The sequence below is a fragment of the Trematomus bernacchii genome, unplaced genomic scaffold (genome assembly GCF_902827165.1).
Source record: "Trematomus bernacchii unplaced genomic scaffold, fTreBer1.1, whole genome shotgun sequence".
Classification (NCBI taxonomy): Eukaryota; Metazoa; Chordata; class Actinopteri; order Perciformes; family Nototheniidae; genus Trematomus; species Trematomus bernacchii.
In genome coordinates this window covers 602672-619356 of record NW_022987869.1, presented here as the reverse complement: position 1 = coordinate 619356, position 16685 = coordinate 602672, and the positions used below count along the sequence as shown (strand labels likewise).

At 43.2% G+C, this 16685-nt stretch overlaps 1 protein-coding gene across 1 annotated transcript in view; it reads left to right on the top strand.

The window, feature by feature from the left end:
• The window catches only part of si:dkeyp-72e1.9 (syntaxin-binding protein 4), a 76189-nt gene that overhangs the window by 21918 nt on the left and 37586 nt on the right, over positions 1 to 16685 (top strand). Inside the window, exons 3-8 of the mRNA XM_034113588.1 lie at positions 4050 to 4119; positions 4194 to 4268; positions 7583 to 7662; positions 8265 to 8429; positions 10235 to 10358; positions 13122 to 13263. Of these exons, the coding sequence (XP_033969479.1) occupies positions 4050 to 4119; positions 4194 to 4268; positions 7583 to 7662; positions 8265 to 8429; positions 10235 to 10358; positions 13122 to 13263 (656 nt within the window). The remainder of the gene's footprint in view (positions 1 to 4049; positions 4120 to 4193; positions 4269 to 7582; positions 7663 to 8264; positions 8430 to 10234; positions 10359 to 13121; positions 13264 to 16685) is intronic.

Genomic DNA, 16685 nt, shown 5'->3' with positions numbered 1-16685 from the left:
CAGAGAAGGTTTTAAAAAATAGGACTATACTGACAAATGACATATTATCCTGTCTGTTCTGTAGGAAGGAGGAACATAACAGAGTGGACTCAAAAACGGAAGTTTGTTCCAATACGAAGATTGTGACAGATCTGAAAAGTGTCCTTAAAACGAGCCTCCACGCAATTGTATGCACATTATTTATTCAGCCGTTTGCTGTTTAATCTGATGGGAAATATATCATTCAAAAGAGAGAAAGTAAATAGTATCTTTCGTTTTTCCGCTTAGAAAACTAGGCAAACGCTCAATACAGGCGATGACGTCACTTTGCTCATCCCCGCGAACAGGGCTTCAATCTACGGCAAGGCTTCAATCTACGGCATAACACCGGTATGAAAGGGTCTGTGCTGGAAATATCAAGATAACACGGCAGGGTCCGTTACAGTTTGTTTTCATCTGATTTCAAATAAACAAAGTCTTGGCTTTCAGAATATTAAAGTTGTTTCGGCAAATTTAGATGATAAATACAACTATGAAGCTTGTAACGGCATAATTACTTAAGCGGAGAACGGAGTAAGTTAACGTTACAGCAGGCATAACAACAGCCGGTGTTTATTTTATTATTATATATAGTCGTTATTCATTTGTTTTAAAGCTCAATAAGGAAGATTTAAACTTTCACACATGTTGACCGGCGAAAAACTCTGCCCGGTTCACCTACCCCCCTCTGACTGAATACCTGTTAACTTCACATCTTGTCACAAACCTTTTGTAAGAAAAGACTGACCCAAGATATCTTGGTTTGATTTGGAGAAGGCTTTTAAAGCCTATTGTATACTAACTCTTCCCGTCAAGAATATGAATAGAACTTAGATAGATCACTTTACATTTCTGCGAATGAATAGCTAAAAATATGTATTTCTTAATAAACTAAATAGGCCACCATTGGTAGCAGTTCTCATTATATACTTCTCAGTAACTGCTCCCCTTAAATTAAATGTATTCTGTAGATGTTGGGGATTCATTAATGCATTTATTGCCATCACCATGCTTTTTCAAGACTCTTTTAAATTCTATCATTTTATAAGGACTTTTCAATGTTCGACATCGCGTGAAACAGAGGATTTCGACATTCTGTATTCCTTGCTTACTTCCTTAAACCTTTTCTCCTCCTTATCTCTTTCATGACTTTTTATTTAATGCCGGTGTTTATTTTATTATTATATATAGTCGTTATTCATTTGTTTTGAAGCTCAATAAGGAAGATTTAAACTTTCACACACGTTGACCGGCAAAAAACTCTGCCCGGTTCCTTCGGCCCCCACCACGTTGAATAAACAGAAGGCTGCTTCTGTGGAGGAAGTTACAGCGCTACGTACGCACATTTAGCTTTCAGTGTTACTGACCTGAGATGTTTTTATTACATGAATTAATTACATTGACCATACCGTTCACCATCCCCCACCCCCCTACTGTATGTTGATTTTTGACATGTAAATGGGTACCTACCCCCCTCTGAGTGAATACCTGTTGTACCTGTCCGGGGCTAAGCCCATAGGACGATGCTCTGATGTCATCACCCTCGCACATTTGTCATATGTTTACAAAAAACGATGTTAACACTTTCTCGTTCTTAATATATGCTATATTTAGGGTCGATATGTGTTGAATTTACTTTAAAATAGCAGATCACTGTGATTCGGCTTAGTGAACGTGTGTCTCTTCCTCCGCGGCTCCTCCGTGCAGAGAGGCCCCCCCCCCCGTTGACAATTCATGAGCATCTAACTCTCTCCCCCCTCCCCCGTCGCACCTTCTAACAGAGCCCCCCCACATATAAAATCCCAATTTAACCCCTGGCCTCTGGAGCAGAAATGAAAGAGTTTTAAAAATGTTTACGTTTTGGTAAGTTTTTAGGGAAATGTTGTAATATTGCAACGTTGGCCTTAGGTGGGAGCAGAATTTCTGTATTTCTACTCACATTGTCTGAATAAATATATTGAACAACTAAGGGTTCATTTGCAGGATTGATTGCTTACTTAGCCCTATATCAGTATATAGCATGAATAATAATCACACATCACTCATATTTGTTATGAATAATCATTTATCATTTATTAAATAGTAAGTCGCTTTGGATAAAAGTATCAGCTAAATGCAATTTATAAAAGCCTCACTCAGGATTTTGTTACCAAGTGTTTTTATTGCTCTTGGGGCATTAAAAACAAGATTTTAACTTTAGTTTTTTATATAATATCTGCATTTTCTCTTGTGAAAAACTAAGTCTTAGTTTGGCCATAGTTATTTAATATATAGCGCCATCTCCTGGTTAAATCCTGAAATTGAAAATCTGGCAACGCCCTCTTGGAAAATAGTGGGAGGGCTTAACATTCCCAGATACTGGTCTTTGGCAGGTCTTAGGCAGGTAACTGGCTGGTAGTAGGCAGGAAGCTGTATGCTGGAGTCTGAAATAAGATGCTCCATCTGTACATACTGCCCCTAGGTTCAATTCTCACAAAACACAATATTCCCTTCCACTGCTACGCCGACGATGTACAGATATATCTGCCTCTCAAAGCAAATGTCAAACACTCACTACAGCAGTTGATGGACTGCTTAACAGAGATAAAATCCTGGCTGAGAAAAAACGTTCTCAACCTCAACGAGATCAAGACTGAGGTCATCTTATTTGGACCCCAACCTCCAGCCTCTCCGGTTGATATTCTGGGCTCTCTCAATAAAAACATCCTCCCCTCTGTCATGAACCTTGGAGTGACCTTCACTAGCACTTTTAAATTCGACAAGCAGGTCAGCACCGTAGTCAAATCCTGCTTTTTTAAGATAAGACTATTGGCCAAAACCAAGTCGTATTTATCTTTTAAAGACTTAGAAAGGGTTATTAACGCCTTTGTAACCTCGAGACTGGACTATTGCAACGCTCTGTATGTGGGTATGTACCAGGCCTCAATCAAACGCTTACAGCTAGTCCAAAACGCTGCTGCACGTTTGCTGACTGGCCACAAAAAGCGTGACCACATCACCCCAATTCTGGCCTCACTACACTGGCTTCCAGTTCGGTTCCGAATTGATTTTAAAATCCTTTTATTTGTTTTTAAAGCACTAAATGGGCTGGCTCCGGCCTATATAGCTGAACTCCTCCAGCGCTACACCCCAGCCAGAGCATTAAGGTCTGCTGACCAGCTGCTGCTGGTAGTGCCCAAGACTAGGCTTAAAACCTGAGGGCACCGAGCCTTCGCAGCAGCTGGCCCTAGGCTCTGGAACACTCTGCCCCTCCATGTGAGGTCGGCCCAGACCCTAGGGGTTTTTAAATCTACTCTTAAGACACACTTCTTCTCCCTGGCCTTCTAGTCAGAGCGGAGCACGACTCCTGACTTTTCCCTGTGTTTTTTATATATCTGTTGTAATTTATTGTCTTTTATTGTGATTGTAGTAATGTGTTTTTATTACATGTACAGCACTTTGGCTCGACCAAAAATCGCTTTTAAATGTGCTTTATAAATAAAACTTGATTTGATTTGATTTGATTTGAAAATGACCTACCCCACCTTTAACCAGTGGGGTATTCACTGACGTATTTTATGTCATAGAACAAAAAGTGTTAACCACACATCTTAATTCAGGCTAATAACCAAAAACACATTCAAAAAACTTCCAGACCAGGGAACAGGAAGTGGTAAAATGCTAACTTATTTGCGGGTTTTAGGACTGAATCATGCAAACTCTATGCGGTTGTGACTCTAACTGTCCATTACCAAAAGCATATTTCAGTCTCTCTCGAGCCTTGACTTGACAGACGTCAATGCTCATGTAATGCTCTTGTCCTATTTACCCCCTGTGGTCTCGAAAGTCTTCTAATGCAGTTTTTATCAGTCCTTTTGTCTTCTTGATGAAACCTGATGGCTTCCTCTCAGATGTGATGGAGCCCTAACAGGATGAATCATGTGACTCTTTTATCTTTGTCCAAACACCATTGTTTATTCAACTACATATTGTGTTGCATGATATTTTTATGGTGGATAACTCAATGGTTGACTTTCTCTGACCTCTGACAGGAAACCTGTTGCCGGGAGACCAGATCTTGGAAGTGAACGGGGACAGTCTTGTAGGAGTCACAAATGACAGGTAGTCCAGTGAAAACGTTCCTTTAACCACATGATTGAGAGGTGACGCTGTAACAATGTGTTTCTGTTTCACAGAGCTGTGGACGTCTTGAGAGCAGCCTCCGCAACCAATCACATGCGCCTTCTCATAGCCAGAGACGAGGAAGCAAAGTAAGAAATGTCTATGTATTTGATACAGAACATTCATAGAATGTCAGGGACATAATTGTAGAAGATAAGATCTGTGGCAAACACACGTTTATGATACTTACACGTTTTAGTCTCCACATATTGACACACATTTTCTTTTGTTTTTAAGCCTTAAAAACGTAAGTTAATCTAAACCTGATTTTAAGAAAAGGGAAGCGGAAGTGGTAAAATGTAATTTCATTTCTAGGTTTAAGGACTCATTCCTTAAACAATTCCTGCACCACTCTATTGTGGTGACAGGTCTCCCTTGTAAAAGAGATCGATGATCTCAATGGGACCACCTGGTTAAATAAAGGTTGAAAAATGGTGGCACACTGGTTCTCAGACTGCTCCATCCATGCTGTGATTCATTTTTTCCAACCTACATTACTGAATGTCGAGGAAACAGATCTTTCTCTGGTCCTCTTACACTAAGGCTTACAGATGAATGAATGTTACTCACATAAAGAAGCAAACGCATCTGCTCAATAACCTATGCAACAAATGGGTTGAACAGTAATCTTGATATGGCAACACATGACTGATGGAAGGTCGGTCGTATTAGTGCTCAACCAGCTTTCTAATCTGACCGCAGCCAGTTTTGGTGAAAACAAGATCAGTGCCAGCTGTCAGCCCCACAGGCACCCCCCCTCCCCTTAAACACATTCCAGACAACATCTTCCTTAATTGTAAGTCGTGCATTTTGATATTGAAATGAGAAAGGTTTGGCACGTCTCAGTCATGATATTTCCTAAAAATTATGTTTTTTCTGCCTGTAAGCGTAATCCTCAGAGTAGAGACTCACTGCTCATAGGATTTGCACCTTAGCTTTCACAGATGCCAGACTTTAGAAGTGCACAGTGGAAACCCCACCAGCAGCAGACTGATTCATTGTAAAGATCCCAGTTGGAATATGTCGAACTGCAGGAATGGTGATGACAAGGGACATCCTAAGGTTTATAAATGATGAAAAAGGGAATGTAGTGATGGATTCTCACAGTGGTGGTGAGCCCCCCCCCCCCCCCCGTCTTTGTGGAGGAATGACAGCAGACTCAGAGAGGGGAGAGAGCTTAACCTAGGGCTGTTCTCCTGATGAGATGAGGCTTGTGTGTTAATCTGTGCTCGCTGCTTTAACTACCCTTCAGAGCAGAGGATCGAGGGGGGGGGGATTATGCCCGTCTGTGTCTGCGTCTCCCTCAGATTTACTCTACTTCTTTTAAAAATAACTTCAAACTAGCTACATGCGCACCAGCTGTGATACTAAATAATTACTATTGTCATTACCCCGATAAATATGACTCCTTGATATTAGCTTCAACAAGCTAAGCACAAAAAAAGCAGATGGAATGGCTTGTGTAGTTTGAAAAATGAATCAACCAATGGTGTGAGTGTTGCCAGGTGAACAACAGTTTAAATATGCATATCTACATGCCTACGTTTCATTTCTATCTTCAATAATGACACTGATTATTTATCGTTTACGCTTCGAAGTTTAAATATGTATGTGGTTTAGAATCAAATATGTTACCTGTACTCACATATTAGGGTGCATGGTGCATCCTACACTGAAAATACTGAAACGTTGACTTTAATTAAATGTATTACATTTCACATTACTGCATTAGGTTAGTTAAAGGCAATAATATTAAATTGAACCTAATATTATTTATTTAAACTTAAAAGTATTGCTTTCAACTAACCTAATACAGTGATGTGAAATCTGTTGACATAATATATTTAATTAAAGTCAACGTTTCACTTTTTTCCATGTTTGTATTGTATACAGTGTAATGAACACTACATTAGGGCTCGGTAAACTCATGTATTGTAAATCAGGACAGTTCTTTGTCAGATTCATTTCAGGCTCATTGGATAGGGGATTTGATTTGATTTCTCAAATGTGGGAGCGACTTGGGGAGAACGATTCTCTGGAGAACCACAGCAGCTGTAGAGACCATCACCACGTTCAAGACCTCCAGATCATGATTCTGCTCTGCTAGCCGCAGCAACACTCTACAGCACTAACAGACTAATTGAATAGAACCATGATATCACCCCTAAGTGCAAGATTAGAAAGATGAAAAGACGTATCTCAGGAGGAGAATGATTACAAGAATAAGGGACCTGTTAGCCAGTGATCTGTGCTGCTGTCGTCTTTCTCAGCCGTGCAGGAACCATTTGTTTCTTTATTTACCATGGAGGGATATTACAGCTTATCATAATCTGTTTACTGTAGATATGGCACATTTCAGTCATCCTCAGGAGATTCAATTGTTGTGATGTCAAAAAAGTTACAATGAATTCCACAGTTTTTATAATAACTATGTAAAAAAAAGCTATTTCAATATTGTAGGTATTATGCAAAATAAATGATTATTCTTTTTAATAGCTGACCCTATAATATATGTAACCACTCTATTGATTGTATGATTATTATCAGTGGCGGCTGGTGGAATGTTTTCTAGGTAGGGCTGTGCCACATGCAATCAATTTCAGCAAACATCCAAGTATGACTTAATGCAACAAAAACAGGAGTTTTCAGTGTTAATTTACCAGTCTTACATTTGAATGCCTCCATAAACAATTTAAGCATTTGAGACTGAGGACTATGTACAGAAACTTTTATTATAATGTGAAATAACTCACTATACATCAGTAACTAGATTTCATTGATAAGTATCATATCACTGATAGTTCTGGTTCCGTCACTGTTAGTTAAAGGTCACCTATTGTGCAAAATCCACTTCTTCATGTCTCTTCTACATCAACATGTGTCCCCTCTTCTTCATGTCTCTTCTACATCAACATGTGTCCCCTCTGTGGAAAGAGACTCTGAAAGTTTCAGGAACAAAGATTCTCTCTCTTTTCGTCCGGATCCATTTCTATAAAAACCTGTCTGAAAATGAGCTGATCAGATTTTGGCCACTTTATGATGTCATAACGATTTTTTGGCTTGTGTAACCATTAGCCAATCAGCAACCAAGGTAACCCCCCCCCCCCCCACCTTATCACCTGAATCTCCCCCTAGAGCACCATTGTGTTCTGTTTGACCAAATCTCTCTCAGAGGGGCGTGGGGAGGGGCTCCTTATTTTCATCTAAAGTAAAAGAAACAGAGGGGATTATGGGATGCTACAATGCACCATCTGTTTGGTATTTTGAGCAGAACATTTCAGAGACATGTTTGTATATATCTGAGACCTATAATATATTGATGAAAAATAGTATAATAGGGGACCTTTAATAAAGAATGACAAAAGCCTATCCCAGTGACGTTCTCTTTGGTTTCTCTGAACAGGAGAGAGTTCGCTGAGCTGCTGGAGAAGTATGGCTCTAATGGAAGCACAGGATCAACACGCAACTCCCCCATACAGCAAGGTAGGAGACCCCTGTTCAGCCCTCTGTACCATAGTTGAAAGCAAAACTATTAAGTTAAACCTAGTATTTTTTATTTAAACGTAATATTATTGATTTCAACTTACCTAAAACAGTTATGTGAAATCTGCTGACATTATTCAAGTCAACGTTTCAGTTTTTCAGCGTATGTGGAATTATAGTTCTGTGTTCACACTAATGCCTAAATGGCATCATCATATAGTTCTAAAAAAACATTTCTATTTTTGACCAAGTACTAGGCCTAGAGGGCAGATGAAGCAAGTCTGCCTTTAAAAATGGCTTGTGACAAGTGCACTTCCATTACACAACCACCAACATCTGTTTGAGGCGGCAGGAGGCAGCCAGCTGCTGCAGCTTTGTTAACACACGGCTTCAGCACAGAGCCCTCTTTAGACTGTGAGTCGACCAATCAGGGTTCATCTATGGATCAGATCCCATTTCAAGTGTATGGTAGAACACCAAACATAGTGACTGTGGTTGACTCAAAGGCACAGTCACAGATGACCTGGTGAGATAATGTTGATAATTAGTGTGTAAGACATGTTGTCCGACCAGGGGAGTCAAAAGGGTTCTTTGTGTTTCAGCCACGCTGACATGTCAGAAATTCCCCCAGACGTCCGAGGGCCGGTCAGGAGGAGCTGATGGGGCCGGCTCTCGCCCCCCCCTGTACTCTGCAGCACGGCACATGGCGACGGACCAAGCTGAAATTCAGTCCGACCCTAAAACCAATCATGCGGCTCAAGAACCTGGTCAGAAACAGGCTCAAACTGTAGTGTCTGCTAGCTCAGTCCTCCATGTAGTACTTTGGGGGGGCAGTAGTTCAGTCCTCCATCTAGTGCTTTGGGGGGGCAGTAGTTCAGTCCTCCATCTAGTGCTTTGGGGGGGCAGTAGTTCAGTCCTCCATGTAGTGCTTTGGGGGGGCAGTAGTTCAGTCCCTCCATGTAGTGCTTTGGGGGGGGGGGGGCAGTAGTTCAGTCCTCCATGTAGTGCTTTGGGGGGGGCAGTAGTTCAGTCCTCCATCTAGTGCTTTGGGGGGGCAGTAGTTCAGTCCTCCATCTAGTGCTTTCGGGGGGGGGGCAGTAGTTCAGTCCTCCATGTAGTGCTTTGGGGGGGCAGTAGTTCAGTCCTCCATCTAGTGCTTTGGGGGGGCAGTAGTTCAGTCCTCCATCTAGTGCTTTGGGGGGGCAGTAGTTCAGTCCTCCATGTAGTGCTTTGAGGGGGCAGTAGTTCAGTCCCTCCATGTAGTGCTTTGGGGGGGCAGTAGTTCAGTCCCTCCATGTAGTGCTTTGGGGGGGCAGTAGTTCAGTCCTCCATGTAGTGCTTTGGGGGGGCAGTAGTTCAGTCCTCCATGTAGTGCTTTGGGGGGTCAGTAGTTCAGTCCTCCATGTAGTGCTTTGGGGGGGCAGTAGTTCAGTCCTCCATGTAGTGCTTTGGGGGGGCAGTAGTTCAGTCCTCCATGTAGTGCTTTGGGGGGGCAGTAGTTCAGTCCTCCATGTAGTGCTTTGGGGGGGCAGTAGTTCAGTCCTCCATGTAGTGCTTTGGGGGGGCAGTAGTTCAGTCCTCCATGTAGTGCTTTGGGGGGGCAGTAGTTCAGTCCTCCATGTAGTGCTTTGGGGGGGCAGTAGTTCAGTCCTCCATGTACTGCTTTGGGGGGGCAGTAGTTCAGTCCTCCATGTACTGCTTTGGGGGGGCAGTAGTTCAGTCCCTCTACTACTTTGTACATATGTAAACACATGATATGATGCATTACTGTCACTCTCAGTATTTTAAAACATATCTAAAATGTGCCACACATTAAAAAAACTACACAATTAAAATGATTTGAAGAAAATAGCATTTCTGCATACTGAGTACTTTATCTTTTGATTCACAAAGTACTTTTTACTGAAGTAGCTAGTAGCTTCCCACTGCTCCTTATACCAGGATGTTCAATTCAGAGTCTAAATCTCCCAGTGTGTGCAGTAGTGCTTTTTCCATGTGTGATGATACATCTGATAAATCCATGCTTTGCTTCATACTGTTTTACTGCCTAGAAGCAAGAGCTCTGTGTGTTCTCTAAGGATCCATGACATCTTGTTTACTACTGAGTTTCAGCATGAATCACCTCCCATAATGAAACATACCTTTGAATCTCAGCACAGGGAATGTTTACCCCAGGCAGTGGACCAACATTAACCATTCTGTGGTATATTCTGCTGTCGGCAGTGGCTTGGTCAGCATGTGTGGAGAGCCTCATTGAGCGTGCTGATATCTGACACAGCAACCAAAATATTGAAGAGTAGTTCAGAGCATGTTGTCTGCTATCTGCAAATAGTGTTATCCATACTTTTATAACCTTATAGAACACATATCCAGACCAAGACCATTATGTTGCTTACAATCCATCATCTAAATTATTATGTGTCCAATAAGTAATACATAATTATTGAGATAGATATTTAAAGCCATCTTTTTTATTACTTTGACAATTGTAGTTGTTCAGCACCCTGCAGAGCACAGGTTGAAGGACAAAAACTCACTCACTATTTTCTCTGTGTTCTCTGCATTTCCAAAGGAGGCCGCTACCTGGAGAGCACTTCCTCTGGCTCCTCGTCTCGCTCCCAGAGTCCTTTGCTGCTGAGCCCAGCTGGCACTCAGAACATGTACAACAGCAGCGGGCCCATGTTGCGCTCCCTCAGGTACCGTCAGTCTGTAGCACCCACACACACCTGTACAGAATCCACACACACCTGTACAGCACCCACACACACCCGTACAGCCTCCACACACACCTGTACATCCTCCACACATACCTGTACAGCATCCACACACACCTGTACAGCCTCCACACACACCTGTACATCCTCCACACAGACCTGTACAGCATCCACACACACCTGTACAGCCTCCACACACATCTGTACAGCACACACACACCTGTACAGCACCCACACACACCTGTACAGCCTCCACACACACCTGTACAGCCTCCACCCACACCTGTACAGCCTCCACACACACCTGTACAGCCTCCACACCTGTACAGCCTCCACACACATCTGTACAGCCTCCACACCTGTACAGCCTCCACACACATCTGTACAGCCTCCACACACACCTGTACAGCCTCCACACACACCTGTACAGCCTCCACACCTGTACAGCCTCCACACACACCTGTACAGCCTCCACACCTGTACAGCCTCCACACAGACCTGTACAGCCTCCACACCTGTACAGCCTCCACATCTGTACAGCCTCCACACACATCTGTACAGCCTCCACACCTGTACAGCCTCCACACACATCTGTACAGCCTCCACACACACCTGTACAGCCTCCACACACACCTGTACAGCCTCCACACACATCTGTACAGCCTCCACACCTGTACAGCCTCCACACACACCTGTACAGCCTCCACACCTGTACAGCCTCCACATCTGTACAGCCTCCACACACATCTGTACAGCCTCCACACCTGTACAGCCTCCACACACATCTGTACAGCCTCCACACACACCTGTACAGCTTCCACACACACCTGTACAGCCTCCACACACACCTGTACAGCCTCCACACACATCTGTACAGCCTCCACACACACCTGTACAGCCTCCACACACATCTGTACAGCCTCCACACACATCTGTACAGCCTCCACACACACCTGTACAGCCTCCACACACACCTGTACAGCCTCCACACACATCTGTACAGCCTCCACACCTGTACAGCCTCCACACACACCTGTACAGCCTCCACACCTGTACAGCCTCCACACACATCTGTACAGCCTCCACACCTGTACAGCCTCCACACACATCTGTACAGCCTCCACACACACCTGTACAGCCTCCACACACACCTGTACAGCCTCCACACACATCTGTACAGCCTCCACACACACCTGTACAGCCTCCACACACATCTGTACAGCCTCCACCCACACCTGTACATCCTCCACACAGACCTGTACAGCATCCACACACACCTGTACAGCCTCCACACACACCTGTACATCCTCCACACAGACCTGTACAGCCTCCACACACATCTGTACAGCCTCCACACCTGTACAGCCTCCACACACATCTGTACAGCACACACACACCTGTACAGCACCCACACACACCTGTACAGCCTCCACACACACCTGTACAGCCTCCACCCACACCTGTACAGCCTCCACACACATCTGTACAGCCTCCACACCTGTACAGCCTCCACACACATCTGTACAGCCTCCACACCTGTACAGCCTCCACACACATCTGTACAGCCTCCACACACACCTGTACAGCCTCCACACACACCTGTACAGCCTCCACACACATCTGTACAGCCTCCACACCTGTACAGCCTCCACACACATCTGTACAGCCTCCACACACACCTGTACAGCCTCCACACCTGTACAGCCTCCACACACATCTGTACAGCCTCCACACACACCTGTACAGCCTCCACACACACCTGTACAGCCTCCACACACATCTGTACAGCCTCCACCCACACCTGTACAGCCTCCACACACACCTGTACAGCCTCCACACACACCTGTACAGCCTCCACACACACCTGTACAGCCTCCACACACACCTGTACAGCCTCCACACACACCTGTACAGCCTCCACACACACCTGCACAGCCTCCACCCACACCTGTTCAGTGCGGTAATGTAACTCAGAACATTTATTCTAGTTCTCTACTTAAGTAAAACATGTAGGTACTTGTTCTTTACTTGAGTGTTTTTACATTATGCTACTTTATACTTTTACTCCACTACATGTTTTTTTTTACATATTTAGTTTGTAGTTACTTTGCAGATTTAGGAGATTAGTACAAAATATAAATCAACACAAATGATATTTTATTAGTATGGGATGAACACATTAATGCACCAATCATTTTTATACAATTATTTAAAAATATCTGGATGCTTAAAATGGCCATTTTGTGTAACAAGTTATTTTATTGTTGGTACTATTTATTGCTAGCACTTTTTTACTTTTTGTACTTTTTACTACACTGTAGTATTGCTATTTTGACTTAAAGGTGGGGTGGGTAATTTTGGAGAAACCGGCTCGAGATCGCTAGAATTTGAAAATACACAACCGGAAAAAATCTGCCACTTCCTTACAGAGCCCCTCCTCCAACACACACGAACGCGCACATGACCAATGAGGGCATGAGATAAGTTTGTGCACAGATGGAAGGCTGACAGGCAGGTAGGCCATCCAGTTATTTTAGCCGGGCCGGCTAAAATGATTGGTCGTGCTTTTTACAGTACTACGGCTTCCACTGATGACATTTTTTTATGGATTTATTATCAAAGCATTTAATGTATTCATTGCTATCGGGATGTTAAGAGCATTCCATGGAATATAACAAGTGTTTCTGAAGTGAATTACCTACCCCACCTTTAAGTCATGAATCACTCTGTCCATGTGTCACCCAGTCATCCAGGTGAAGGAGTGATCCAGCTCATCTCAGTGGCGCGATCCAGCAGTTTGGGCATCACCATCGGGGGAGGCTCCAACAAACCTGACGGCCCCGCAGTCTTCATCCAGGAGGTGCTGTCGGGGGGAGACTGTCACCGGGTGAGAGAGGGAATCAAACCCTCAACTGCAGATGTTGAGAGGGAACATGGAAGGTGTAACCAAGGGAACTATATTGCTCAGAGCCATACTAACATCAGTGATGTAAAGTAACTTAGTACATGTACTCAAGTACTGCACTTAAGTACTTTTTTGACATATTTTTACTTTAATTAAGTATTTCCATTTAATGCTACTTTATACTTCTATTTCCTACATTTCAGAGTTGCATATCGTACTTATTACTCCACTACATTTATTTGTATAACTCTCACTTACTAGTTACTTTGTACATAATTACACATACAGTATATGCTGATATAGTACAGTGCAGTACCGCACTACTAATCTACACAGTATCTGAATTTTGGTCCACATTGAGCAAAAACAATTATTACTGACATACAACTAAAATGTTCTTAGATGTATAAAAACAAATTTATAACCAAAATGAACCATAAAATACTGTGAAAATATCCATTCTGCAAGTACTGTCACTGTTGATTCTTGAAGTACATTTAGCGGATCATACTTCTGTTCTTCATATTATTCTGAAACGGGTCAGGATACAGAATGAGTACTTTTACTTTTTGTACTTTAAGTATATTTTGATGCTATTAGTTTTGTACTTTCACTTAAAGTGGACCTATCATGCTATATTTAAATGATATATTGTAGGGCCATACCTATATAAGGAATATTTATACGTTTCTGTTTTCAAAATACCAAACAGATCATGCATTTTAGCCATGCATTTTCGCTCTATGTGCTGTTTGCTGTCTACGGGTCTGATTCTGCTGACCACGCCCCCCTGCAGGAGAGGGGAGACGTGCTCTGATCAGCTGCTGGGCTGTCAGAAGAGGGGGAGAAAAAGAGATCTCCGTCCTCCGTGTTTTATTATATAGAGTCGTTATTCATTTGTTTTAAAGCTCAATAAATAACAAAGAAGACCTTTGACCGGCACTTTTCTAATTTTGTCCGGAAGATTTAAACTTTAACGGACATCTTGACCGGCGAAAGAAACTGAAACTGAAACTCTGCCGCACGGTCCCCTCGTTCCTTGGAAGAGGCGGAGAGGTGGGTGTTTGTCATCTGCTGGTGGACTAACCGGAGAGAATTACAGTGCTTGCCTCGACGGGGAGGGATTGCATTGAATTAAAGCAGCGGGAGCAAACGCTTGCCTCGGGGAGGGAGAAAAAAAGCCACAGCGGAGAATAAACAGAAGGGTAACCATGGTAACTATGGGCGGGAAGTCTTCTTCGCTGCTTTTGTGGCAGACTACAGCGCCACTTACAGGCCTGGCATATGTACTACAGCGTCTCCAGCGCTTTCGAGCGGCAATGGCCGGCCGTGGCCCAACCCCACATTCCCCTGATAGGTGGAGAGTTGGCCCAATAGCCGTAGCGCCACTTCTGTGACGTCAGGACAGTGTTCAAATCTGGATCAGTCTGCATCAGATCCGTTGCAGCCCCTTTTTTAGAGATTTGGGTATGGAGGAAAATAGAGAGGGTTGTGTTTTCTGACACTTGGTGAGTTCCCTGGAACACCGGGGACACATATTCATGTAGAAAAGACGTACAAAAGTGCATTTTGCATGATAGGTCCCCTTTAAGTAGCATTTCAAAACTACGGCTTTTACATGTGGTGGAGTATTTTAAGACCATAGTATTGGTACTTTTACTTAAGTAAAGGATCTGAGTACTTCTTCCAACATTGATAGTATCTACACTTTATCATTAGCAAACGCCTTCTTACTTACCCAATAATAAGACATGTTCACACTGATCACGTTGATCCCAACGTCTGACTGAAATGTCCTTGATTTTGTCCAAGGCAGCCGCCACATTCCAATTGGATGAAGTGCATGAGGATTGTAGGTCTTACATTAGATACACAAATTCCCCTACAATATGGTAACAACAGAATAAATCATACTGTTATTTGACTTCAGTGTCTCCCATGAGCCCAGACTGGAGGACTACGACGATAAGAACTGAGTGAGATGGATTCAGTGCAGCAGTGAGGGACTGCTTGTAGGGAAATTAAGTAATGAAGATGGAGGAAGGAAGAGGAGGGACACAGGTGGAGCAGGAAGTAAAGAGTGCATGTTTGGGCGTAGGCCTTAGATTAGCATAAGATACTGTACTGCTGAGTCATGCCTCGGGTTAAAGGCTGTTTCTGTGACTAGCTGTACAGAACAGACATGACATCCTCTGTCATCTCCACCATAGTGGACACAGTTATACAGCGTGGGGACCATCCTGCACACTTACTGAACTCAAACACACCTTAACATGTACAGATATATGATTAGACGACCTACTGGCCAAGACATTAAACACGTTTCCTAAACTGACGCTTTAGTTTTGCAACTGACTAGTTTTAGTCTTATTACTTAAGTTAAAATGTAAATGTGAAAGTAACTGAAAGTAACAAAAACTGAAAGGAATGCAGTCAAATTAGATATAAGTCAGTCAGTCGTGATAAATGACAGGCCAGTGGGAAGTCAAAGCAGATTATACACTACTGAAGTGAGGAGAGACGTTGTTACTGCTGCAGCGTCTGCATCAGAGCATGGGCCTGTTGTGTTTGTCATCAACACATACATTGAATGACAAACATATTAAATACAGAGAGCAATTTGAACAAAATAAGTATAATCCTAAATCTCTGAAAGATAATCAAGAAGTATCATCGTTTTAATGCTGGTAAACATGTATCATACACACAGCACATACAGCACCCAGGGGTGCTTACATCATTGTCTAAACATACAGTGCATTCATAATGAATCCTCTGTGTTGCCATTTTGAAATCTCTGTTGCATCATTTTGAAATGAACAGTGCTAGATGTACTACACTACATGCTAAGCAATGCAGGTTGGTTTCTTTTTAGAAAACTTGAGCAGTTGGTGCATTTTCTCATGATAAGGGAGATGGTCTTCGAGGTCCCAATCCGGGCAGCTGGACCCTTCAATGAGCACAGCTTCCATTGATACTACTGTAGATGAGATCAGAACAGAGTATAACAGTCTGCATCCAACCACCATGTGCAAAGAGTAGACAAGAGCATGAGGTTTAAATAAATTCACATAGCAAACAATGTTGTAGTAATGTACTTACATGATGATGGTGCAGCCAAAAGTTCTTCTGAAAATGAGCAGGCAGGGGGGGCTTTCTTGATCAGGCGTTGTTGTGCCGTTTAACAAGGCTGGAGGTGTTGAAAGACCAGGAGAGATCATCAGAGATGTTGATGCCGAGGAATTTGAAGGTGGAGACACGTTCTACCTCACAGGGACAGCACATGCCTTGAGCACACCATGATATGCCATCTGGGCCACCAGCCTTCAGCGTTCACCCTGCTTAGTGCAGATTGAACAGCATGGTCTGATGTTCTGTTCTTTTGGTGGGGGGGTTGCTTTGAT